Genomic DNA, 26,532 nt, shown 5'->3' with positions numbered 1-26,532 from the left:
ATGGAATCTCTTTTTGTTTTTTTTTTAAATTCGATATTCGAGCATGAATATAAAGATACGTTGCGAACAATGTATAAATAAATATTTCTTGCTAATCTAAGACCGGATCTAGAAGGGTCTTGATTTACGGAACAACTCCGCTCCTTGACCAGCGAGGTCAACAATGTTCATAATGCAACCTGGCATGTTTCCGTACTCCTGAAGTCCTAGTTCGATCCAATCGGAAGGATGGGCTTCGAGGCGATGAAGCTCGCGAGATATGTCGAGGCGACGCTTCTCTAGCTCCATTATCCGTCTCCTAATCTTTTTCTTCTCATCTTCGAGCTCATCATGCCGAGTGATAAGCTGAAGAAAATAAAACGCTACGTTTAGCAATAATAAAAAGAAGTTAATCACTAGGATGGAAAATACCTTATTGATAAACTCCTCAGCCTTAACACGATCTTGAGGCAACAATCTCTCAATTAGAATGATCGGAATCTGAATGCTAGTTCCCTTCTTTAATATTTGTAAATCTTTTGGTTCGCCAGACTCTCCTGCTTTTATAAGCTCGATGTCCGACGTCCTCGAAGGATCAAGATTCATCACTTTGAACAAGTCTGAAGGATTCTCAGATGAGTGACCTCCCTTGAACATTTTTGTAGAATTGTTGTTGAAACTTAATGACAGACTACACCCACTTTATACTCGAAAAATTATTCGATTACATTTAAGAGGATTAATTGACGATTTCCCAAATCTGAAATTACAATTTTCATGGCAAATGTAATCGAGTTAACTGCTAATTATATTCCCTAGATTAAACGCGTTAAATGAGATTTGAATAAAATCGGCGAATTTAGAGCGAAAGGGGAAATGTAATTAATGTTGCAGGGTTTCAAGACCAGTGATATTTTACAAACATAAACAGGAAAGTGTTCGATCAAAAGTCTTCGCCCGATAATGACTCCAGCGAGGTGGAAGATCCCGAACAGCTTTCCGAGGATAGCCCCTCGTCAGAAGATAAATCAAAAGGGCCGGAGAAGTCATCAACAATTTTCGTCTCCGGTTCCTCTTTTTCTTCAGTTCTTAACATCGGAAGTCTCCGGAACTCTGAGGAACATGAAACAAAAGAGGATCCGTCACTGGTCGCCAAAGATAAACGATGAAATTTATCCAGCATGCGGAGGAATCTTCGGAGGCAAGTAGGCATTATGGCAACGATGTCTAGACCATTCCTCTCCCATTCATGCGGTTCAGATTCCAAGCGAAGGATCTCTCTTTCTATCCTCTTTATGCGCTCATCAAGAGCACGGTGCCTCCTTCCGATTCTTTGTCTCTTATCACACAAAGCTTTGTGTCTCCCGACGATCTATTTAAACGAACATTTTGTCAAATGACCAAAAGAAAGGAAGTTATAGTTTTCTGAGAAGACTAAGAGATAGAAAAGGAACCTTTTCCAGGAAGTCATAACATTTGATCCTTTCCTTCCCTGTTCGGAAATGAAAAAACGTTGGGTGAATAACTCTCTTTGGAGAGAATCCGTCTTCGGACTCAAACAATGGGTTCCTACTTGAAGTTGTTATTCTTGAGCTTGATCTGAAAGAAGACAGCGGCATCTTTTCAAGTTTTTTCTTATAATAAACTGTGGTGAACTTTCGCAATCCCTTTTAAAGGAGAAAGTGGGTTCAGATTTCTAGAAATAATTATATATTGTTAGGCCTATTGGAGAAGGCTTCAGATCCAATTAAAACACGGCCCAACGATTCCGAAGCCATCATGGGCAACGATCGAAATCATTGCCTGGTCGTATTTATGACAAAATTCTCATGAATCATAAATCTTATCCCTCGATATAAAAACAAAACTTAAGCCGAGCCCCATCCTCGCCTTCGAGAGACCGAGGAAAAATACTTTGGCGGACTAGGACTTGCAAACCTAGAATCTTGTCCAAACGTTTTTGCTAAAAAAAATCATATGCCAGAGCATGTACATGGTTGTGTTCGGTCACACTGATTGAATAGAATATTTCCGTCAAACGGAATAATCCTCATGGACTCAACAAAACAATTCTTTAAAAAAAAAAAGAAGAGAGCGTTCCGACACCTCTGGAGAACCCTCATGTGGCCGAGAAACTTCACCTACCTCGAATTGAGATGGGGAGTCTCCAAATACCAAAGAAAATTGTTTCAGATCGAGAGCAGGACGGGAAGCCGAGGATTACTCGGACTCAACCATAGCGAGTTCGGCAGCAACTTCGCTCCTCTTGTTCTTGAACGAAACTCTCCTAGCCTCTAGTTCCTTAATCAGGTCTAGATTGCTCTTCAGTTCGGCTCGATCTGTTAGAAGTTTAGTCCAGACCTCTTCGTCCTTGATGAACTTCGTAACAAATTGAATAAGTTGCCTACCGAATCCCCTCATCTCTTCTCGAGCATTATGTTCGGCTTCAGCGATATCGCGATCTCTTGATTTGCTTCTTCGAACAAAGCCGTATTCTCCTCTAGCTCAGCCTCCAAGCGAGAAGCATTAGACCTCGCAGAATCTCTTTCAGCATTCGCAATTCTGATGCGTTGCTCGTTAGCTGCTAGAGTTTTCTTCATATTTTCAAAAGATGACTCGAGTGCTTTTTCCCGCTCAAGTCGCTCGGATTGGTTGGCTAATCTGAGATCATCAACCTCCTTCTTAGCCTTTGCGGTCTCTCTCTTCGCTTGATGAAGAAGGTTCTCATAATGGAAGATCATTCCATTAGTCTCCATAAACGCCTTCGAAGTAAAAAAAAAAAAACGTGTTGTTTGGACAAAAAGCTTTTACCTAAGGAAGGGAGATTGTCATAATCTAAAAGATCCGAACCTGGGATAGGTAGCGAGCTGGATTGGTAAACATCTGACGGATTTCCGGCCTCCAAACTGAAAAAGGAGGAAGGGATGCCCCTTCCCTGGTTTGGAAACTTCGGAAGATGTCTCCAATCTCTTCTCCGCCTACGAAGCAGAGGAGAATAGCATATTAATAGATGCAATCCGTGGCAAGTTTTGCTAATGTTCGTTTTCTAAGTAAAAACTTACCTGAAATCGAAGCGGGTAAAGGATTTTGAGTCCTAACACTCAGTCCTTGAGATAGAGGAGCCTCAGGTCTTGGCTCATCTGTTTCCTCTGAAATTACTCTGTCTCCCGGAAGAGGGAGCTCAGAGTTTAAAGGTTCTGAAGAGGGAGAAACAGAACGTAGAGGGCTAGAGACTCGTGGCGGAGAACTTAATCTCACGTTTTTAAGTCTCTCATTTGATAGATTATTTATCTGGAGCCTTCCTCTTTGTGCAAGGAGAGGAGGTTATTTCTCCCTCACACCCTGGTTCGAAAGGGCAAATTGCGGTAGCAACTGGAGGGTTGTTAAGGATCTCGGTTCCATGAGTATCCACCGCGGCTGACAGGGCTGCTTCTAATGAACCATCATCAACTAAGAGGGTCTTCTTGTGGAAGTTACCAACCCTGGAGATCGCAGCTATCCGTTTCTTTTTCCCGATTTCGGATAGCTGATCCTTAAGAGCCTTGATTTCAGCCTGCATCTTTCTTTTATCTCGGGCATTCAGGCTCGAGACGTCTTTCTCCTCGGGAGGAGGATCGAGGGGATGAGTCTGACCGTCTTTAATGGCAAGCCCCGCTTTATGAATGCGTTGAAGGGTGAAGGAATTCCAATTTGTTTCACCCTCGGAAACGATTCGAAAGAAGGACAAGAAGTCAACGGTTGGGCGGGGGATCGTCTGGTTCCCTGAAACAAAGTATTGGGTTAAGAATTCCATCTCTTTAGCTTAATACAGTAGAAAGTAGTAAAGGTTGGATTTTTAACCAAGTTTAGCCGACCAATTGGCGAGAAGAAGACTGGAAAGACCTTGAACGGAATGGGGATTGACTCAGAAAAAGAACCAGTAATTCCTCCAAGGCCCATCATTCGAGGGCATTCCGTCGATCAAGGTTACGGTCAAGGATAGGGTTTATAGAAAAAATACCCGCTGCTGCGGATTCACGGGCTCGTAATAGCCCTAAGAGTTCGCTGGTGGAGAGGGAAAACCCTGCTTCTGCCGAAACGGTCAGGGTACTCAGAACGTATCGAAGAAAGTTGGGAGCCATTTGGGGAAAGGCAATCCCTAGGTGGAGGAGGTATAAAAGAAGAACTTCCGGAACGGGAAAAAACAAACCACAACCTTTGAAATATACTTCGTACGCACAACAGTAACCCTCTCGCACCACTTCTGAAGACTCGTTGGGTCTAAGAAGAGAGAATTCAATTTCCTGGGGGATGTTACAAAGGCGGCGAAGAGCGCCAAGAGAAGCAGAGGTCGACTGAGACCTGAAATGCGGACCAAATTTGTCTCCCCTTTGGGTGAAGACTTCATCCCCTCTGGGAACAGGGATTCCTTGACTGTCATCTTCGTTTTCCGAAACATAGACGGCTGGGGAAGATATCTTTTACTAAGAGGTTTCTCTTTTTATGGTTCGGTAAAAGCTTTAGGGGTAAATGTACGCTGCTGTAAAAGCCGTCGTTCCATTTAACCTTATTTAGCGAAAAATCGCCTCGAGAATATTGGGAAGTGGAACGGTTTTTCCCGTGGTATTAATATAAAATTAAAAAATTAAATCATCTGATTATCCGAGATCAGCGTAATAGCGAAAAACATGGAATAATTCTGGAATGTTAAAGATCTCGAGTCATTAATTACAGTTTACTTAAGTCTTCCAAGCCGAGCACTCAGCTCGCAAGACTTGGGGGCTAAATGTTGGGGTCGGATCCCACACATCTTCGGTAGGATCCACTTGGATATGTCCACGTCATTATTACATAATAATCCTCTTGGATTTCTAGATGTTTCGTTGCGAGAATCGAGCTCGACCTGTCGGAAGTTCGATTCAGTTTATTAAAGAGCTCGATCTTTACCAGTACGGAGTTCGCTCTTATTCAACATACAGTTCGCATAAAGGAAGGCCGAAGCGAGGAGAATATTATTCGAGGTTCGCGGCAGCGTCAAGACGCAGGAGTTCAGAGTCAACAAGAAAGAGTTCGGAAGATCCACGCGAAGCCCAAGATAGTTCAAATTCAAGCCGTTTCGGTCAAATTGTAACCTACATGATTAATGCGGATCAATGCAATTATGAGCAGTAAATGACCGCATTGATCATGTTTTCTCTATAAAAACAACCTCAAACGCATGTGTTTGAGAGAGAACAACTTTTTCCTCTTACGATCAAGCAATACAACATACTTTTTCTTTTACAATTTTGCAAGGCTTTTTTACTATTTTATTCTTTCCAAAGTTCATTCGCTTTACTTAGTTTCTTGGTTACTTCTCTTTTCAATTCCATATTTTCATTTGTTGATTTTAGAGTTTTTCTCCACAAATATACTTAAAGACAATCGAGTGTGAATCCTACCTCCACATATAGCACTTGTATTATCACAATGTATCAACAGAGTTTCAAAAGTTATACCATAATCAGCAAGCATTTGTTTCATCCATAGCAATTGAGTACAGCAGCTACCCATAGCAATGTACTCAGCCTGAGTGGATGACAGGGAGACGCAGTTCTGCTTCTTGCTATGCCAAGCAATCAGGTTATTTCCCAGAAAGAAACATCATCCAGAAGTGCTTCATCTGCCATCAAGACATCCTGACCAGTCTGCATCACAGAAACCTGCAAGATTATGATTAGTATGCTTATAGGACAACCCGTATTCAACTGTACTTTTGACGTATTTGATAATACGTTTAACAGCATTTAGATGAGATACACGTAGACAGGCTTGGTAACATGCACACAGACCAACGCTGTAACACAAGTCTGGTCTGCTAGCTATCAGATACAACAAACTTCCGATCATGGCTCTGTAGAGTTTTTGATCAACCATCTGTCCTGCTTCATCTTTTGACAATTTTGAAGTTGTGCTCATAGGAGTGCGGGCTGTCTTGCTGGTTTGCATGTCGAATCTCTTGATAAGATTCTTTGCATACGTGCTCTGAGAGATGAAAATACCTTCGGCTGATTGCGTGATCTGCAGACCTAGGAAGTAATTCAGCTCTCCCACCATGCTCATTTCAAACTCTGTTGTCATAGTCTTGACAAACTTGTTCACCAGCTCTGTTTTGGTACTACCAAACACTATATCATCCACATACACTTGAGCAATCAGTATATCAGAGTCTGATCCTAAGATGAACAAGGTCTTGTCTACACTGCCTCTCTGAAATCCATTATCCAGTAGAAATTGTGCAAGTCTTTCGTACCATGCACGTGGAGCCTGTTTCAGTCCGTACAGGGCTTTCTTCAGCTTAAACACATGTTCAGAAATATGAGGATCTTCAAATCATTTTGGCTGTGCTACATATACTTCTTCTTTGAGCAGTCCATTCAGAAAGGCACTCTTTACATCCATTTGATGCAGTTTGATTTTCAGCACACATGCAATGCCTAGTAGCAGCCTAATGGATTCAAGACGTGCAACAAGAGTAAAAGTCTCATCGAAGTCAACTCCTTCTACTTGAGAGTACCCTTGAGCCACCAGACGAGCTTTGTTGCGAACAATATTTCTGGAATCATCAATCTTATTCTTGAAAATCCATTTTGTCCCTACCACATTTACATGTGCAGGTCGAGGCACTAAATCCCATACATCATATCTGGTGAACTGATTAAGTTCTTCTGTGTATGCACCATACCAGAATTCATCATTTAAAGCTTCCACAATGGTCTTAGGCTCAATTTCAGACACAAAACAAGAATACTGCAGCATTTCATGAAAATCCAGCTGAACACCTCTTGTCTTTCTTTCATTCAGATCTCCTATCACATCAGCAGCAGAGTGATTTTTGTGGACTGTCAGCTTAGGTGGATGAGTTACAGGAGAGACTGCGATTCACTGTCTTTCTCAGCACCATCAGTTTCTTCTGCAGCAACTTCTGCAGGATCACTTGTTGCTGATGCCTCAGCGATCTTGGTTGCAGGTTCTTCAGTAACCCTTGCTGCAGGTTCTGCTCGTTCTGTTTCAGGTTCATCTCGTACAGGAGGTAACAGAAATCTTGACTTGTCATAAAAAACAACATTGACAGCATCACCAATTACCTTGGTTCTCTTGTTGTACACCCTATAAGCTGAACTGTGTGTTGAGTACCCCAAAAATATTCCTTCATCACTTCTTGAAGCAAACTTCCCTAGCTGCTCTTTGTCATTAAGGATGTAGCATATACACCCAAAGACACAAAAATGACTCAGATTCAGACTTTTTCCTTTTCAGATCTCATATGGTGTTGTCTTTGTGCCAGGTTTTACGTACACCCTGTTGATGATGTAACACGCAGTACTGACAGCTTCCGCCCAGAAACCACGCCTAGAAACCTTAAGATATGTTGTTTCCGTGTATCATGGCTCGTGCCATCTCTTGCAGTGTTCTGTTCTTTCGTTCAACAACTCCGTTCTGCTGAAGGGTTCTCGGGGCTGAATACTGATGTCTGATTCCCTGTGATTGATAGAACTTCTCAAATACTTTTTTCTGAAATTCACCACCATGATCTCTTCTTATCTGAATAATGTTTCCCTTTTCATTTTGCAGTTGCAATGCTAGTATCTTGAAGCTTTCCACAGCTTCAGACTTTTCTCTGAGGAAGCGTACCCATGTATATCTTGAGAAATCATCAACCAGCACAAAGATGTACTTCTTACCATTTATACTCTCAACTTGAACTGGACCCATAAGATCCATGTGAATCAGCTCAAGTATCTTCTTAGATCCAATTTCAGGTATCTTCTTGTGGTTGACCTTGATCTGCTTTCCCTTGTTGCATGCACTGCATACAGCATCCAACTTGTCAGCTAGCTTTGGTACACCTCGAACCACTCCAGCATTCACGATCTTAATCAGGGTCTAAACGTTCATATGTCCAAGCCTCTTGTGCCACAACTCCAGATCATTAACAGGCATAGACAAACAGATATCTGATGCACATGTAGCAGTTATTGCCTGAGCGCACACCACACAATACAGTGTTTCCATTTTCATCAACAGCCTGACAGTCAGTCCTTGTGAAGATTACTTTCAGACCATCATCGCACAGCTGAGTTATGCTGATCAGATTCGCTTTCAAGCCTTCAACATAGTACACATTTATTAGTGATGGTTGATCATCTCGCTCAATGTTTCCTTTTCCTCTTATGCGTCCTTTACCACCATCTCCAAATGTCACCTTTCCACTGGCCTCTTCTGTGAAGGTTGACAGAACATCTGAATTACCTGTCATGTGTCTTGAACAACCACTGTCAAAATACCAAGGATTACTTGCAGTTCTATCTATAGACGTGTATGCTACCTTTGCTGTGAAATCCTCATCTTCGTCAGACTCATCCAACTGTACAATAGCCACATTACAAGTCAGATCGATTTCTTCAGATTCTGTGACTGCTCTGTTGTACTGTGCTTCATCATGCTCTGAATCTTTGTTGTACAGATCTTCCTTGTTAACCTAGACTTTACCAAACTTGGATGGTTCAATAAAGCATTTACGTGCTTGCCACAATTGTTTGATCTTGTCTTGAACCTTATAGCACGTCCTTCTGATATGACCTGGTTTCCCACAGTAGAAATAGTGAAATGATCTCCGACCTCTGTTGGACCTGGTCCACTTCTTTCTGGGTGTGACTCTCCTGGACTGAACAGCTGTATTCTGTGGAACACGTTGACTCACCTTCCTGGGTAACTGTTTCTCTGAAACTGTTTTTACTCCTTGAGCTTTTTCATCATGATAGGTTTTACTCTTTACGAATTGAACAGTATTTGAGACATCCAGAGATGCTTTGGGAGCACACGGCTGGTAACCCAAACCTCTGTGACCTGATCCAACTATTCCCATGGACAGAATCTGATCCAGACTTTTACCACCATTATTCAGCATTCTGATTTTCTTGGGATTCTCACTCAATTCTCTTTCCATCATAAGAGATTTTTCTTTCTCTTTCTCATACCCTTCCTGTAAGCAATTCATCTTCTTCTCAAGTATTTGCCTTTCAGGCAAAGGTAGCTTCTCACCAATCTTCTCTTCTTTGGCTTCTTCTTCTAACATATTAACCTTTGCCACAAGCATTAGATTCTCCTTAGTAAGTTGCAGCTTGTCATTACTCAGGGAGATCCAACTGTCATACAGTGTCTTGTAATCATCACTTGTAATCTCCTTTCCATCATCATTAACTGAATCAGAATCCTCACCGGAGTCATGTTTATCTTTGGCACTGAAGGCAACAAAGTTCAGCATAGGTTCAGCTTCACCATCACTCTCTAATTCAGATTCACTGAAACTCAACAACGATCTCTCTTTACCCTTCAAAGTACTTGGACATTCTGAATTTACATGTCCAAAGCCATTGCACTCGTAACAATTCAACTCTTTGTGCTTTGTCACATGGCATTCAGGTCAAGTATGTCACATACCTCCACACTCGTGACATTTCAGATCACGTTTTCTTCCTTATGATTCGCTCCTTACAGGCCTGCTGCCTGATTTTTCAGCATCACTTCTGTTCCAGCGACTGATCTCTCTTGTGTCCCTGCTGTCTCTGTCTTTACCTTTTTCAACCCGTTTCATAGCTTTTCCGAAATTTCTGGCCATGAGAGACAAATTTTCTTTGATTTCTTGCAGCGGATCTGGGCCTTTCTCTTCATCAGCTTTGAACGTTATTCCTTTGTTCTGAATTTGTTGATCTTCAGCAACTTCCATCTCTTCAGACTTTAGAATTCCAACCAGATCTTCATATTTCAGAGTATCTGTGTTTCCTGAAACTCTCATTACAGCTTTGTGTGTAGCGTATTTCGGTGGTAGGCAACGAAGCATCTTATTCACCAGCTTTTTCTCCTTGTACGTTTTCCCTAATGATTTTGCTTCGTTTGCAATCCCACTCAGCTTGGAACTGAACTGAACAATTGATTCTAAAGGATCCATCTTCAGATTTTCAAAGTCTGTAGCCAACTGGTCCAGCCTGGTGCGTTTTACACCAGTGTTACCCTCATGAGTTTTCTGCAGAATATACCACATCTGTTTGGCATTCTCACTTCCTTGAACTAGATTGAATTCATCGTTATCAAGGCATAAGTAGATAGCATTCATGGCCCTTGCATTAAACTTAGACAGATTCTTCTCTGCATCAGTCCAGTTAGCTTTTGGTTTCTTCACTTTCAGACCTGCTTCAGTTGTGCTGAACGGAGGTTCCCAGCCATCTTCAACTGCAGTCCAGGCGTCTTCACCCTGTCCTCTGATTAACTGCATCATCCGAGTCTTCCAGTGACTGTAGCCTTTGTGATCCAGCATCACAGGTCTGTTGAGTTCTGCCTTCGACATCTCTAATCCGCAGGATCTTAACCTGTATTGAGTTAGTAATCAGGTCGGTTACCCACTCTGATACCAAGTGTAATTATATAGATGTTGAGACAATTGAAAAGAACTTCTTTTCCTTTATTAAGAATCACTTAAACAATCTACAAGATATGTTTAATCAGATTTACACGACGTTGACACAACTCGTCAATGACCAATTCTTAATCTACCCAAACTCACAACACAGCAACAACTATGTATACACTCTATTCACTCACCAAGAACCCTAATAGTTTCTAGCCTAGTACTTGAGATTCACAGAGATAGTCTAAACGCCAACCTAAACCTGAAGTCTAGACTGCGAATATAAAGGAAGCATCATAGACAACTTTCCTAATCTTCAGATCACACCAAATCTTCTTTCCTTGATTTGATCGTATCTTCAATACACCAATTTCATCTCCGGGCAGCACGGGGTATCAATCTAGAAGGTCGACTTTTATTGGTATTCGTAAGTGTAAATTCGATATTTAGAATTTTATTCAATCATATGTAGACTGTTTGTATATTGTTTTATCTTTGTAATCAAAATATTTCCACAAACATTTACCCCACATTAATCTATAATATCTATTACTAGGCCTCGAATTAATACACAAAATTCAACTCTATCACTATATTTCAAATCAAAAATATTATACTCAATACTAAAATAAAATTCTCTAACATAAACTATATAAATAGATACAAATATCTCGCATATATTAATCAAACATAAGACCCGGGCGATATGTGTATAATTTGATGTAGGTAAATTTATTTTAGCAAAAGAACTGGATTAATTTTATATTATTTAATTTGATATAGTTATATTTATCAAATTTTAAGTAATTCGTTTTCCAAATATATTTATTTTAAAGTACATTAGTTAAATTATGGTTACTTTAATATCCGTTCTTTAACAAACTCATTTTACTATTTTATGTACTATAAAGTATAAACCAAATTCATGTTGGTAATAAATAATTTGTTTAGTTATAAATTAGATTAACCCCCAAAAAACATTATTACCAAATATATAAAGATTATTTATGTATACTGAATAATATGTTGTTTTAGATTATTATGCAATTTACTCATAATCATTAATAATGAGGTCTACATTTTTTTTCCTCGATAAAATATCTAAAGTCAAGAATGTGAATATATTCAAACCTAAAAAAAAATATTCAAACTATATCCTCCATACATCGTTACTTATAAACTGTATGTTTCCGTGTCTATATTTTAAAAATTAAAACGTAGGACATGCTAATCGTACACTATATATATATATATATATATATATTTAAAAAACACAAAATGATAGTTTATATCTATAGATAATCTTCAAAAATTTTACATTTTTTTTTTAAATATAGTCCTGCGGTGTACCGTGGTAATGAACTATATACTTTTCTCTATCTCTATTTTCAAAAATGAACTTAAAATATACTAATCCTACAATATATAGATATATACATATATATATATATATATATCCATTAAAAAAAATAACATATATGTAAAAGAAAAGCCTTAAAATAAAAAATTAATTTTTTATTTAATAAAAATATAGGCCCGCGGTGTACCGCGGGTTAATATCTAGTTGTTAGTATTACATCTGATAAAATTGAATATTAAGGTTAAGATTATGTCTACAAATTTTAGAACATGTATTCTAATTAGTTTAGAAATCTTACGTCTACAAATTTTAAAAAATGTATTATGTCTACAAATTTTACGTCTACAATAATCCAACACATGCAAAGAAATCTAGAATTTTACATATATATTTAAGCTCCAAAGAATTGAAAAAATCCAAGAAACTACCAAAAGATAAAATCGAAGAAGTTGACGTCAAAATAATCGAAGAAGATGTTACCATAAAAAAAATCAAATAAAAAGAAGATTTGGAATTATCTAAGCAAAAAATTTGGAAAGTAAATAAATATTGTTTTTGCCCAATATTTTTTCCAAATTGCTTTTAGAAAGAAATCTAATTAATTTTGGAAATTTTTTTATAGTTTAGAAAGATTTAAAGAAACTAGGGACAAAATGGGATTTTAATTATATTAAAGCATATCTATATATACATTTTTGAATGACTTTTAGCAAATAAATCCTGGAGTTGGACCTTATTTACGGATAAATGCCATTAGCATTAATTATTTAAATTTGAAAAATATTAATTAAAGATATTACCAATACGATTTCGAGAATCATAAATTCATATCTTCCTTAATTTTCTGAGTCATTAATGTGATAATCTTTAGGAAATATTTCTCTGTAAAAAAAAAAATCCACATTTATGAAGGCATTAAAATCGACACTAACAATTAAATTATTTAGATGTTCAATTATTTTAAGATTCTTATATCTTATTTGATATTTTTTTTTAATATCTCATTCTTTAATTACTGCGTTTAGAATTTATTGGTTGTTACCTATTTTTTGGTGAAATTTATTGGTTGTTACTTAATAAGTAATTATGATGCGTTTATTTTAGTTAATATCTAATTTAAAGGATTTGTTTTCTTTTATTATTAATAAACGAATAACATGTATAGAAATAAAAGATTTTTTTTGCGACTCCATAATAAAAATATTAAACTCTTATTTTCTACATTTCTTACACATAATATCCTCTTATTCAATAACAAAAAATATATATTACATATTTTTAAAAATATTTATAATATTTAAATTATATAAAAAATTTGTAATATTAATATTATTTCAACTCTATACAAATTTAATATATATGTATATATATCTTATGGGAACCATTTAAAAGAAATTTTTAAATTGACTTGAATTATATAGCTTTTAAATAAAAGTATTATTAAAAAGAAAAATAACTAAATAATGTTTAATTTCACGGGACGGGTAATATGATGGGACGGGTTTGGGTTGATATTTATAAAAGATCGTATACCACGGGTGAAATACTAAAATTAACAATCAAAATAATCTATCAAACAAATTACATTTTGATTTTTTAAGAAAATATAGCCCCGCGGTGTACCGCGGGTTAAAATCTAGTATGACCAATATTAAAACATATATGATCAATTATAAATATACTTAGCATAGATGGACAATAATTTAATTATTTATCCTTTATATCAATTTTTCCCTTTAATTTATTTATAAGAAAAAAAGATTTATATTATGGAAATTGTCTGAGCCGAAAATTTGATAATTGAAAAGAAAACCGAAACAAAGGAGATACAAGAGTAACTGTGGCAAATCAAACCATACAGAATCTGATCTTAGCTCAAAGACAGAGAAAAAGGTTAGTTCTTTCTCGTAGAATTTACGAAGTTTTATGATCGTGAACCTTGATTTGATTAGGGCTCTTCCTTGATTTGATCAGCTGTCTTCTTTTTTTTTTTTTTTAATAAGATTCGCTAGGGGTTTGTCTAATTACTAGGATATGACCCGCGGTACACCGCGGGTTAATTATTTGATATTTTTTGTGTATAATAAATTTTTGTTTGTGTTTTCTTATAACTTGATTATTTGTGTTTTACATATTTGACTAAGAAACTTTTTGATTATAATCTTATGAATGTTTGTATTTGGCTTGTAATAAAGCAAGATTTTACCCCGCGATATACCTCATAGTTAATTTTGTTTGTTTTGTTAAGTATTTAAGATTGTATAATTATATTTTGATAGTTAATTCTAGGATTTCACCCGTGGTATAACGTCCCGTATTAATATCGACCCAAATCTATCCCACCATATAACCCTGTCCCGTGAAATTAAACATCATTTTGTTATTTTTATTTCAATAATATTTTATTTTAAAGACGTATAATTCGAGTCAATTTAAAAGTTTGCTTTTAAATAGTTTCCATAATATTTATATTTTTAATTTTCATATAGTTCAACTATTATTAATATTAAAAAAATTTTCTATAACTTAAATATTATAAATACTTTGTTATTTATGATTTTTAATAAATGAACAATTGGTTGTGTATAGTTTTGGTTGTTGTTTGTGGTGATAGATAATTCTTTAGAGAGGTTGAGTATCGTTTAAAAATCACTTTAAGTTTACGATAGTATTAAGTCTAATATTATTTTTGTCTTTTATTTATATGGTTTACATAATAATTATTTTCTTGTAAGCTAACAGTATAATAAGTTTTATATGGTAATAATTTTTTATTATGAAATTGTCTAGTTAACAGAAAATTAATCTACGAAGCCCAATAAGTAAAATTGAAGTCCAAACATTATAAGCCCAAAAGAAGTATTTGTTTTGGAAAAAAAAAATTAGGCCTCCCCAAATAAACCGAACTGAATGTACCGAACCGAAACCGAAGTAAAAAAAAACCGAACTGAACTGAACCGAATATTTGAAAATAATCGAATGGATACTAAATTCTATAACCGAAATAACCGTAACCGAATCGGTACCAAACCGAAATATTTCAGGTAACCGAAATACCCGAAATACAATTATATTTTCAAAATAATTAGTTATCTATAGACCAAATAATAAAAATACTTGAAAAATATATATAAATAGTAAAAATACTCGAAAATAACCGAAATATATCCAAAAATATCCGAAAATACTCAAAAATAACTGAAATATCCGAAAATATTCTAAACAAAATAACCGAATGAATACTAAATTTTAAAACCGAAAGAACTGGAACCGAACCGAAACCGAACCGAAACCGAACCGAAATTTTAAAATATCTGAATAGATACTAAATTTTGAAACCGAAAGAACCGAAACTGAATGGACCCAACCGATAACCGAACGGTTAACGGAAAGCCCAGGCCTAAAAAAAATGATGAAACCAAATTATAGATCTGCCACACTAAAACATTTCTCAGCAAAAAAAAAAAAAAAAAAAAAAAAAAGAATTCGTAACCCGATGAATGACGAACTTGTTTTTCTTCAAGCTCTCACCGATTATACCAGCAAAACGCGATTTTTTTTTCTGTTTGAACTACATGATCCGATTGTAATCGGTTATACATGTTCATAGCTTGGCCAGTTGCTCGGATTTGAATCTAATTTTGGGTCTAACCATTTGTAAGTAATTTTTCACTCTTCGCTTGCAATTTTTTTATCGATTGAGTAGCTTCTGAACAATGAATTGATGGCTGTAATTTTAGTTTGTTTACAAAAACGAATTGATTTTGGAATTGATTAATAGTAATGGTCATTCAGATTTTTACACAACTTTTGTGATAGCAATTTCCATGGATAACATGTTTTCTTATAATTATATCTTCTCTCATTCTCAATAACTGAGTTAAGCTGGATTACCAATACATCTTATCTTTACAGACATGTTGTTTCTTATGACAGGAGCTTTAGTGTATGATCCTATGAGGAAGGAAGTTTATGTGGTTCGTAAGAAGATTGATAGTGTTAACAAAGAACTCAAACCCTTTAGGTTCCACTGTTCAAAAGAAGGTAACATTTGATTTCAGTTCTGTCCTCCATGAATACAAATCTATATGTCTTAAGTAAGCGTTTTGAAAGGATGTACACAGACACACACACCAATGATTTGATCTTTATGGTAACCAATTGAATCCCTAAATGCATAAACTTTAACAAAATTGGGTTTGCTAGACCTGAACTATTTGCGTTTGTCGAAAAGATGAACAAAAGCCGAATCTTTTTAAAGTTTGTAGGTTGTCAAGCACAAATCCTTTCTTGTCATCCACAAATCTGCATGAAACAAAAAAAACAAAAAGAATGAATTTGGAAACTGATTGTGATGTTTGAGTTCAGAATCTCACCAGTTTTGGTTGTGTATTGCCGTCATGATGCAGAATCTTAATTTGGACTTGTCATGCAATATTGTAAAGCCGCTTCTAAGATAGTCAAAAGAAACAACCATGGAGATATTGAAAAGCTTTCTTCATGGATGTAAAAGGTAAAATGTTTCTTGATGCCCTGGTGTTTTTCTTGCATGTGTTGGCATGTTATATTATATATAGAGGTTGTAGATGTTTAGGGTTAGGTGTGATTGTAAAGCGAGAAAATCTTGGTGATCAAGTTCAAAATTTTGTTAACACAATTACGTATCATTAATCAAAATTTTAATCGTATAATTAATCAAAATTAGAATGATGCACAAATGTTTAAGGGAAGATTGCGAAATCATTATGAAACAAAAATAATCTTCTTGTTAACACAATTACGTTAGAATGTTCTATATGTTTTAGTTTAGGCAATATTCTGATATTTGAATATCTTGAGAATATGCTTGTTGTTAGTTTACAAATCAAAACAAAATCAAAACGCAATTGTTAATGTAGTTTCCTTTTTTGTAGGGAAATCTTCTCAAAAGATACATTAACGACGATTGACGAAAATTTAGGAATATTCGAACTCAAGATTTGCGGTTTTATCACAGAATTTTTTTAGGAAAGTCTCTAATTATTCGGATCCAAATAATTTATTCCAATCCGGGTCGAAATAAATTAATTCCGGGTCAAAATTTTGACCCGATTAGGGACCCAAAAACTGTTGCAAAAATGTATAGTAGATAGTTAGCTGAGGAGATTTGAAGTTTGGTTTAATATGAGCAGTATTTGTGAGCTGAGTGATGATTTGCTCGTGAAGATACTGTCATTGCTTAAGACGAAAGATGCTGTAGCCACGAGTTTTTTGTCAAAACGATGGGTTTCTCTGTGGAAAATGGTTCCAAGGCTTGACTATGGTACTCCATTGTACGCGAGAGGTTCAGATTTTGTAAACAAATTTCTGCTGCTAAGCAAGGCTCCAGTTCTAGAAACAATGCATCTCAGACTTGGGGATGTTTGTGAACCTGAAGAACATGAAAGATGGGTTGATATTGCAGTAGCTAGACACGTGCGTGTTCTTGAGCTTATCCATTATCGTTGCCAGTTCAAACCCATGCCGTGTCCTGAGAGCTTGTTTACATGTAAAGGCCTTGTGACTTTACGCCTTCAACAAGTGATGATTTGGGATATTCCTTCCACAATCTTTCTCCAGTCCCTCAAGAATCTCTCCCTTCTCTGTGTTGAATTCCTCTCTGGGGATGAACATGTTAATAGGCTTTTGTCCGCTTGCCCTGTCCTTGAAACACTGATTGTTCAGCGATGGCTCATGGACTGTGTGACGACCTTCACAATTGCGATCCCGTCATTGCAAAGCTTACATATCATGCAAAGACCAGATTTCCATGGAACAACAGATGGTCGCGAGTATGTCGTCAGTACTCCTTCTTCTCTAAAGACTTTAAAAGTTCTAGATAAATTTAGTCGGTTCCGTTCATTAGTGAAAATGCCGAAGCTGGTGAATGCAGAAATCAAGATTAGACAAGAGGACTCTAATAAGATTATGGGATGTCTAACCTCATCCAAATACCTCTCCTTATGTCTAACCTCAGCGGGAGCAGTCTTAATGGCAAAATCTTGTGAGTTTCTCTGTCAGCTCGAGTATCTAGAGCTATATATGTACTAAATGTTCATCAGATTGGTTATGTCTTCTACTCAGCCATTCCCCTAAACTGCGAGTTCTGAGGTTAAATAATGTAAGTTACTATTTGCTATATACATTAAAACTTTTGCAGCTTCATGTTTCCACCCTTTGAAATCTCATTTTGTTTATATCTCAGCGAAACTGCGGCAGCTTCAGAGATTTTGAAGCTCAGTGGAAGCAGCCGTTTTGTGTTCCTGAATGTTTGGTGTCGAGTCTCAAAACTGTTGAGTGGATTGGATACAAGAAAACAGAAGCAGAGAAAGAAGCGGCTATTTACATCTTAGAGATGGCAAGCCACCTCAAAAGGATGACTCTATATCCCGAAAAATCACCAATTTGACCGAGAACCGTATGCTGCTGATAGATTTGGTGTCCAGGCTGAGTTGTTCTAGCAAATGTCAGCTTGAGGTTCTACCCTGAGCAGCATTGATATGGTAATGGATTTTGGTTTCTTTATCTTCGTAAGTTTTTTTCTCGGATTTAGATTTCTCAATCAAAGACTTTTACTCAAAAGTTTGTTGTTGATCTAGTCAATCTAACAAAGCAGTTAGAAAGTTACACGAATGATCTCTACATCAAGAGATTTTATATGTTGTCGGATTAATCGATCAAACAATGACTCTAAAACATGGTAATCTCAATTAATTTAGAAAGAGAGACAAAGAGAGATGGTTAATACCAATTAATTTAGAAAGAGAGACAAAGAGAGATGGTTAATATTTGTTTTACTTGCTAAATACGAGACAAACACAAGAGCAAAACAGTACAGACAAAACAAACATCTTTTGAGTTTTGTACACTATTACCCCAAAAAAAATCTTAAAGACTCCCAAATATTGAAAGATACCCAAAAAGTCAAAATGGGAGGAGTGGGGTTTCTTAAACCTTAGCTTCTGCACAATTCCTTTGCTTCATTCTTCATGTCACCAACTAGCAAAACAAAACAGTAAACGATTCAGTCTCAGCTTGTGCTTATTACAATCTGCAAGAAACCAATATTTATCGAATTCAGATGAACAATAGGACTCTTAACATCAAACCACATCTTTGGTTTTGCAGAAACCGTGTTAAAAATGAAATCAGACACCATTGATATCACAATAAAACCTGTAAACAAGTCACAAGCCTATGCAAGATCCATTTGCAACCATTTCATGCTTATGCTTTTTCTTAACGTTAGCTAACATGATACTAAAGGTTTAATCTGTGAAACTTATTAACCATTAACTTAGTTTTACCTGGAAAAATATGGCCTAGAATCACCATTACAGGAGAATTTTAATTACAAATGGCAAGCTTGGCGGTCCAATCATCAGCAACTCCGTAATCAAGGCTGAGCTCAGTCATGGGAGGAATGTTTTCAGCAGCAAAAAGCATGACTCTAGGGAACATCAGACTGTTGTGATCATGGAGTACTAACTGGACAATGACATTCGGATCAGTACTGTGGCTTATGTAACAAGCAACATTTCTCATCTTGGACACATCCATTGCGAAATCAACAGGAGGAATCTCAGGATAAGAAGGCCGCTCGAAATCAGCCAGGACCTGAGACAAATCTCCCCAAGCTTCCCATCTCGCAGAGGAAAACCGAGCAGGATATACCAATGTATCACCGTTCATGGTCAGAATGTTGGCTTGTTCCCTTGTCAAAGCAACCCCAGCATATTCACAAATAAAAGCACCAGCATGTAAAATATCCAAAGACCGAACTCCCCAACCCGTTTCCAGTGACCTAAACACCTCTAGTCTATTCCTCAAACCCTTTTGAGTCACACGGTTTCGACAGCTTGGAGGGCACCGACACGCCGCTCCACATTCATGTATCAACGGTTTCTGTCTTATTAACTTTCCATGATAATCATAAGCAAACTCACCTGAATTCTTGGCTTCACAAAGGCAGCCACTGCCACAGCCTTTGATACAGTCACATCCACTTGCACTATCGCTCCGTTGAACAAATAAGCCAGGAGGAAACGAAGTTGTCGCAAGGTACTCATAATACAAAGGTTCTTGATCGTTGTCAATGTCATTAAACAAATACACAGGAACATTCTCCTTCCTATTCGAGATATCAGAACTAATATAACCTCTCGGTCTCACAGACAATGGATTAGTTTTAAGAGTCCTAGCAAGCTTCAAAATCGAACTACCCATCTCAGCCTGCCCTTCAATCCTCTCCAGCCTATATTTAAACACACCGAAACCAGATTTCCCAACATCAAACCAAGAATCAACAATCCTAAACAACCCATCATAAACATAAACTTTACTAGAAACTGAGTTCTCATACTTCAACCCTCTAATCACCCTAACTTCAATCCCATAATACATACTCCGTTCCATCGCAAGATTCCCACCTTCCAACTTCTGATGTTCAGCTTGCCTTCCAAGCTTATCTTGCCCACCATGACCTGTATACATAATCACATCTCCTTGATCATCATCATCCTCATAACCACCTGAAACAATCACACTAGTAGCAATTGGCTCTCCATTAGAACTAAGACTCCCTGTAAGATAATCAATCCCAGCTTGTGTTTGCCCATGTAAACCCATAACACATAACTCAAGCCTAAAGAAGAAGATATCCCCAACTTGAACACCGGGAATCGAACCGACGATTCGTTTATCACGATTCAACCATAACATACAATCTTTCATCATTGAAGCAGCTTTACTATCAGGTCTACCTTTTCTTCCACCAAACCCATTAAGTTTAACTTCTTCCATCATCAAGAACATCCTAAGTGAATCATAAATCATTCTCGTCTTCCTCACATGTTCACGAAACTGTCTCTCACCTTCAGGTCCAACATCAGTGATCCTCACTAGCTCCGACGAACGTTGCTGTGGCTTAGGCCGTCGAGTAACAACAACCGACGGTGAAGCGTCATTGGTTGAGTAAGAAACCGGAATCGGTTCCGGGTCTGGATTCTCCTCAACCGGTACAATTGCTCCGGTTAAGGAATCAAGAACCGTAACATCATCGTGACGTTTAAGACGTTGAGCGAAGGCGGACCGGAATGTCTCGGCGACGGTGATGTAATCTGAGGAAAAGTTTGTGGCTTCGTTGAAATTGGAGATGGGTGATGAAATTAGGGCTTGTGGGTTTGTGTTTGGAAGTTGAAAGGACAAGTTTTGGGTTGATTCAGTGACTGGTTCAAGCTTTGGGATCAGTGAAGGTGACGGATTTAGAGACGGATCAAGAGGAATATGAGAAGAACCCATTTTCAACAACGAGAAGCGAAATGGGTTTTACGAGTTTCTCAGCGAAATCGAAGAAATTTGTTTTCTTGTTGAGACCTTTCAAGCTAAATCCATGGCGGAGAAGAAGCTCTTACTCAAAAATGTTCCTACAGGATTTAAATCTTTGTTTTTTTTCTCTAGATTTGGTATTATATAAAGTTGTGATCTTGAGACTATATGATAGGGAAAAAAATGAAAAATTTCATACCTTTTTTTTGGTTGAAATCTGAATTTGAAGATCTCTTAGGGATGAAAGAGAGCTTTCTTGGTAATAGCGATTTCTGGGGAAACAATGGCTGGAAAGCCACTTTCGGGGAAAACAAATGCTAGAATGCCACCCTCATATTTTCATTTTCTTTTACAATATTTTTTAAACTCAAAAATTAAGGAAATTCCCAAAAACCCATTGTCAATATGGAAAACTACCAATCCAACATGAAGTATCCGATTATCTGCTCCAAATTTGATAATCCGACCCGAATCCACACAAAATACTCTATTTTTTTCTTCTTCGTTTCTTTGTCAATTTTCTTCAATTGCTTATTCTTCTTCTTTTCCTCTTCTTCTTAAGCTCCAAAAATCCCCAAATCTTGAACTTCAATCCAAGAACCACTTAAGTTGAGAGTCGAAATCAGAGTTTCGGAGATCTCGATTGAGGGGTCTTCCATCTGATGTGTTGCCTCATAAGATATTAGAATCTGAAGCGAATAACTTGGTGGGTGAGGTTGTGAAATCTCAGAAGCAAGAACCGATTCGGGGATCTTTGAGAACAGAGATTGGATCTGCAGATTCGTTGCTGAGGAAAGCTGACTCGCCATTGATCGTGTTTGGTAAAGGAGTTGCTTATTACTTTGATTCCAGTTGTTTATTCGTTGATTGTTTTGGGGGCTCAGTAAACTTGCTCGAATTGTACCTTTCACCTGGTTTTGTTTTGCCAATGACTGGTTCCGTCTTCTATTTTGTCTCAGTTTGGTCATTTGTCCTTGAAGATGCAAATTTGGTCCGTCGCGGTGAGCGTTAGTGCTTGTACGGATAATTAATTCTGCTCGGATAGTTCGATCGAGCTCTTTCTTTGGTAAGCGTTTCCAATCCTTCTTAATTGAGGTTGTATGGTTTACCATCTAGTTTGGTTGGTTTGACTTTGGTTTGTTTGTGGTTTTTAACTTTGGATTTGGTTTGTCCAGAGACATGGTATGTGTGTAGGTTCTGTTTTGTCAGTTTTTTTTTTATACGAATAGCTTGTTTAGAGGTTTGTTAGGCTTGGTTTGATCCTTATAAATAGTTTTTTTTGTATGGATAGCTATTTTGTCATAATCAGATTCGTAGCTTTAGCTAAGCAGAAACCTTAGAATTATTCTCTCCTTACACCGCTCCCACATTTTTAGAGTTCTATTTCTTTTTCTAAATTTTGAAAATCTTTTGTTACCGTTTGTCTTTCTACGGTGTACACAAATTTGATAAATGAATTGTTTTACTAAGTGTTTCTATAGGTATGTTTTAACTGATTTATTTTTCATGTTTTTTGATGAAAGCATACTTGTTTGTATCTTTACTTGTTGATTTTTGTTTTTGAATTCAGATATGGATTGTGTACAAAGAGTCTACATCATTTGGTTCAATAAAATGAAGAATTAAAAAGCTTTGTGGAGAGTTTAATAGTGGTTTGAAGGATGATTTGGTGTTGGGAGATCCTACTGCGCCAAGGTTTGTGTTGTGGAATGGGATCCGGATATGTTCCCATCTCTTTAGCTTCGTTAATGGATGCATAAATTGGTTAGAGAGATTTCTAGAAGGCAAGGAGAGTCTAGATGATAGAACTAGGTTAATACTTTTTGCTTGATTTGGGTAGACGCAAAAAGGCACTGACTTTGCATTAAATCATATGATTATGTTAGTGAACTAGTTGTGGTCTTCACGATTCTAGATCAATAATCAACTCGTTGACTTGTAGTATATGTTATTGCAGAGATCATGCGCCAAGCAGGTTTTGTATCATCCCCAAGAGACAGAGGCTTGAGCCGACCGAGAGAGGTCGAGATTTGCATCTCCAAGATTGCACATGGCTTATGTTTTTGTATTTCATTTATGTATTTTGTTGGGTTGTAGATTAAGAACATATGACTTCATATTTTTGTAGACCAAAAAAATATTTAGATTATATTTAAGTTCAGTTGGTTTTGTAGGTACAACTGGTCTATTTAGGTACAACTACGTATATGGGTTACTTATAAGAAAGTACAACTAGATCACTTAGGTACAACTGAGACAATTAAAAATAACTTTTTAAAAAAATAAAAAATTAATTAAAATTGATATTAAAATAAATTCAAACGAAGTAAAAAAAAATAAATAAATAAATATGACCCACGTAAGCATGATTTTTGGCGGCGGGATATTAATTTAAAATCATCACACGTGTGGTAAAGTGGGCCAAAGACAGCATGATATTAATAAAAAATTGTTTTGTTTTAAACATAGTTGTACTAGTTGTCCAGTTGTACTCACATGTTCATAGTTGGACTTTGGCGATTTTTGCGTATTTTCAGTTGGACTTTAATAAAAATTAGTAATTTTAAGTTGGACATATGTTGTTACACTATTAATTATCATCTAAGAAGTTTTCATAATACAATTTGTACGAAATCATAATTTTCACCTATTTTGCATCAAAAGAAGTGATCACCTACAAAGTGTTCCTTGTACTATAAGGAGTGTTTCATATGAAAACAATAGTATGCACTAGGAAAATGATAAATTCAAGTTTTATTTATTTAAAATTGTTTCTTTTTTAGTTCAACATATTTTTGGAATCCTTGTTAACTCTAATTTATCGTTTTTCTTATTTGTTGAATACACATACGGATACATTTATGGTCTTAGTTGTACCTTGTCAAAACCTAATTATACCTAGTTGAACATTGTTGTATGAATACGACAAGTACATATACTGATACATATATGGTTATAGTTATAGTTTTAGTTGTACCCAGTATATTTATGGTCTTAGTTGTACTAGTCGGTCCTAGTTGTACCAGTCGAATCTAGTTATACCCGGTCGAACATGGTTGTACAGAAGAAATACGTATACATTTATGGTCTTAGTTGTACTCAGTCGAACCTAGTTGTACATATACGACGAATACATACATATACAAATATGTTCTTAGTTCCTTTATATTTACTTCCTTTAGACCAATACTTTATTTATATTTGAAGATGTTTTTAGGGAATTTCTTATATAAATCTTAATTTATAACTTTTCTAATTTAATAAAATTCATAATACAATGAACGTAGTTGAACTAATAGTATATATTTAGAATATGATAAATTCGAGTTTTATTTATTTTAAATTGTTTGTTTATAGTTCAAGATATTTTTGGAATCGTTACTAACTCTAATTTATCGTATTCATATTTGTTGTATAGAACTATGTATACATTTATGGTCTTAGTTGTACTCAGTCAAACCTAGTTGTACAAATACGACGAATTAAAATACAGATACGTTCTTAGTTGTACCAGTCGAACCTAGTTATATAAATTCGACAAATAATAATACATGTTTTATTTTCCAAAACATATAGATCAGTGACAGCGGCGGCAGATCGGAAGTGGTGGTGCCGTTCAGCAAAATCAGGAGTTCGGAGACATATTCAGCTCGAACCACAGCTGCTACAGTTGATAGTCCGTCTACTATGGTTGATTCTTCCGCCATCGTGTTCTTTATCGGCTCCGGCGTCAACGCAAAGCTCCGGTCTCGCCGCATCCAAGAAAAACACTTGGCGAGAGAATCTGAATCCCACGGCGAAGAGCATAGAGATGCTATTCTTGACTTCGAGGGGAGCCGGTGAGTGAAATGAAAGACGAGAATCGCGAAAGGTTTAGGATTAAAGGATCTAAAGATAGTTGTGGGAAAGATCTTTGTGGGAAATGTCTCAGATTTGGATATAAGGGAAAAATCTTGAGAGAAAAGAATTGAAAAACAGAAAAAAGAGAGAGATCCAAAGAAAATGATTCATGAAGAAGGGTCATCGTGAAGCAGAGAGATCCCGGCGCTGGTGAGTCTCTACCGGCACCGGAAAACATAGATGGAGAGTTGGTCTCGAGAATGGTGCCTGGGAGAGTCTCGGGGCTACTTCAATTCTGTATCCTGAGTGGCGTAATTGATCCTTCGTTGATTATAATCGCAATTAGATCTATTTCCATGTTATTCTCAAACAGATGAGAATTTCACGGAGACTGAAGTTTTACTTACTGTTAAATCTTTCAAATCAGATACGTAGATGCATTGAAGAGGAGATCGAAACAAGAGAGGAAGAGGAAGAAGAAGAAGAATAAAGCCTCTCTCTTTTTCTCTCTCTCGTTGATCGGAGCAAACAAAGAAACGACAACGTTTAGTTGGTAGCTTAGAGAGTATCAACCAATGTGCACGTGCCATAAGTGTGACCTCTGTGACGCTTTTGAATTATTGTTTTGTTAAACTTTCTTGATGATTCAGAGGGTTTCCAGGGGTAAAATCGAAATAACATATTAGTAGTGGCATACAGACTCTAAAATGGCAGGCCTGATTTAAATTCCCGGTTCAGTGGCAAACTAGCCTGTGACTCATTTCTGGGTTTGAATGATGGTGTGTTTGTTTGGTGTATCGGGCCAAACCATTGTTTGAAAAATCGCTAGGCGCTAGTCGGGCGTTCGGCATGGACCTAGCGATTAATCGGAAAATCGGATTAAAATCGGGGATTAATCGGGGATTAGTTTTAGGGTTATTTTAATATTTTTAAAATATATTAATTCAATATTGTTTTCAAAATTACAGTAAAAACAAATTTTTATGATTTTTATTAAAATTTGAACACAAGTTATGTAAAACATCACAAACTCCCAATTCAAATGATTGAATAACAAAAATAAAATGTTTTTTTATACTTGTAATCTAAAAAATAATCGGGGTATGTAAGATTAGGCGGGAAATAATCGGATTAGGCGGAAAATAATCGGATTAGACGGAGAATAATCGGGTTACTGATTTTTTAGGGGATTAGTCATTAATCGAGGCGGAGAGGGTGGGCCTAGCGATTAAACGGGGAGTAATCGGGGCTAGGCGGGGATTTTTAGAACATGGGGCCAAACCAAACACACCACAAGCATTTATTTTGGTTTGTATCTACGTGTCGCAAATCGCAACACCTACTAAATATTATGAGATTGCTACACGTGGAAAAAATCGCGATATAGAAATACAAAAAAATTAGAAATAAATTTAGGAACACCAAATTTTTGTACATATTTTTCTATTATAGAAATAAAATTTTCTTAATATATAACTTCTTTCTATTTTTTTTTATAATTGAATGAATTTAAGAACCATGAAGTATCTTGAAATATATCCCATTAAAGTCAATTTTAATAATTTTATCAAATTTAATAGGA

The 26,532-nt window shown here is 36.5% G+C and overlaps 2 protein-coding genes and 1 long non-coding RNA gene across 5 annotated transcripts; 2 read left to right on the top strand and 1 right to left on the bottom strand.

The window, feature by feature from the left end:
- The first annotated feature begins 15,179 nt into the window (after positions 1 to 15,179).
- On the top strand, positions 15,180 to 18,416 carry LOC9299201 (putative FBD-associated F-box protein At5g56440). Its single transcript, XM_021020126.1, has 5 exons — positions 15,180 to 15,422; positions 15,702 to 15,809; positions 16,175 to 16,278; positions 16,679 to 17,904; positions 17,989 to 18,416. The coding sequence occupies exon 4, from the start codon at positions 16,929 to 16,931 to the stop codon at positions 17,832 to 17,834; it is 906 nt and encodes a 301-aa protein (XP_020875785.1). The 5' UTR covers positions 15,180 to 15,422; positions 15,702 to 15,809; positions 16,175 to 16,278; positions 16,679 to 16,928; the 3' UTR covers positions 17,835 to 17,904; positions 17,989 to 18,416.
- Positions 18,417 to 18,521: 105 nt separating this feature from the next.
- Positions 18,522 to 21,401, bottom strand: LOC9299204 (histone-lysine N-methyltransferase family member SUVH9). Of its 3 annotated transcripts, none has more exons than XM_002863081.2 (3): positions 21,310 to 21,401; positions 19,091 to 21,208; positions 18,522 to 18,782 (listed from the first exon to the last, which is right to left on the bottom strand). In XM_002863081.2, the coding sequence occupies exon 2, from the start codon at positions 21,081 to 21,083 to the stop codon at positions 19,131 to 19,133; it is 1,953 nt and encodes a 650-aa protein (XP_002863127.1). In that variant the 5' UTR covers positions 21,084 to 21,208; positions 21,310 to 21,401; the 3' UTR covers positions 18,522 to 18,782; positions 19,091 to 19,130. The 3 variants fall into 3 exon arrangements, with proteins under 3 accessions (XP_002863127.1, XP_020875765.1, XP_020875771.1); XM_021020106.1 differs by having other exon boundaries at positions 19,091 to 21,223; positions 21,310 to 21,387; XM_021020112.1 differs by lacking the exon at positions 21,310 to 21,401 and having other exon boundaries at positions 18,522 to 18,834; positions 19,091 to 21,306.
- A 28-nt stretch (positions 21,402 to 21,429) lies between these two features.
- On the top strand, positions 21,430 to 23,287 carry LOC110227055. Its single transcript, XR_002330871.1, has 3 exons — positions 21,430 to 22,176; positions 22,681 to 22,805; positions 23,068 to 23,287. It is a non-coding gene; the product is annotated as an uncharacterized LOC110227055 (long non-coding RNA).
- Positions 23,288 to 26,532: the final 3,245 nt, after the last annotated feature.

Source organism: Arabidopsis lyrata, assembly GCF_000004255.2.
Source record: "Arabidopsis lyrata subsp. lyrata unplaced genomic scaffold ARALYscaffold_9, whole genome shotgun sequence".
In the NCBI taxonomy this organism is placed as follows: Eukaryota; Viridiplantae; Streptophyta; class Magnoliopsida; order Brassicales; family Brassicaceae; genus Arabidopsis; species Arabidopsis lyrata.
This window is presented reverse-complemented; position numbering and strand designations above follow the sequence as displayed.